At 43.3% G+C, this 818-nt stretch overlaps 1 protein-coding gene across 1 annotated transcript; it reads left to right on the top strand.

The window, feature by feature from the left end:
- On the top strand, nucleotides 1-519 carry LOC141332970 (epidermal differentiation-specific protein-like). The gene has a single exon (XM_073837929.1). The coding sequence runs from the start codon at nucleotides 1-3 to the stop codon at nucleotides 517-519; it is 519 nt and encodes a 172-aa protein (XP_073694030.1).
- Nucleotides 520-818: the final 299 nt, after the last annotated feature.

Here is an 818-nt window from a genome sequence, read left to right as displayed (position 1 = left end):
ATGAGCAAGATCATTGTTTTTAGCGAAGATGCCTTTGAGGGCAGAACAGCTGAATTCAAGAACGATGTCCGCAACTTAGAAGAAAAGGGCTTCAATAACGTCATCTCGTCCGTGAAAGTCATTGGCGCACCATGGGTAGCATATTATGAGAAGAATTTCACTGGAAAGCAGCGGGTGTTTGAGGAAGGAGAGTATGCTACCCTTGAAGACAAAGAAAAGTTTTCTTCCCTCAGGATAATCACAGATGACCTGGACAACCCTGAGATCCAGCTGTTTGAGCATATCAACTATCAAGGAAGGACAGTGACCCTGCACAATGAAACAAATCTTCAAGACATCGCTTTCAGCGACATCGCTTCCTCCCACAAAGTGAAAGGTGGTGTCTGGGTCCTCTACGAGCGCATCAGTCGTCAGGGTGACCAGCTTGTGTCTTTCCCTGGGGAAGAAGTTCCCAGCTATTTGCCGCTCTCCTTCAATGATGAGGCCAGCTATGTGCGTCCCTTGCTGCCGAAGCCATAGACAGCATCATTCAAATTGTGTGTTTTTGCAGCTCAACATGAACTGGAACCCTTTTGGAAAGAACAAGGCGGGTGACTGATCTTGACAAGAAACAATGACTGTGAATCCAAAAAGTCTGAAAAAAAAAAAAATTCATGCAGTCAGACTCAACCTTATAATATCTGTGCGAAGACATACTGCACATGTTTATTTGATAGATTAGTAAAAGTTTTCAGTAAACGCATGCAATAAAATACAGCTTTGGAATGGTTACAGATCTGCTAAAGGTCCTATTGTCATTTGAATGTATTTCCCTGCTT

This window comes from Garra rufa, chromosome 4 (genome assembly GCF_049309525.1).
Source record: "Garra rufa chromosome 4, GarRuf1.0, whole genome shotgun sequence".
Classification (NCBI taxonomy): Eukaryota; Metazoa; Chordata; class Actinopteri; order Cypriniformes; family Cyprinidae; genus Garra; species Garra rufa.
This window is presented reverse-complemented; position numbering and strand designations above follow the sequence as displayed.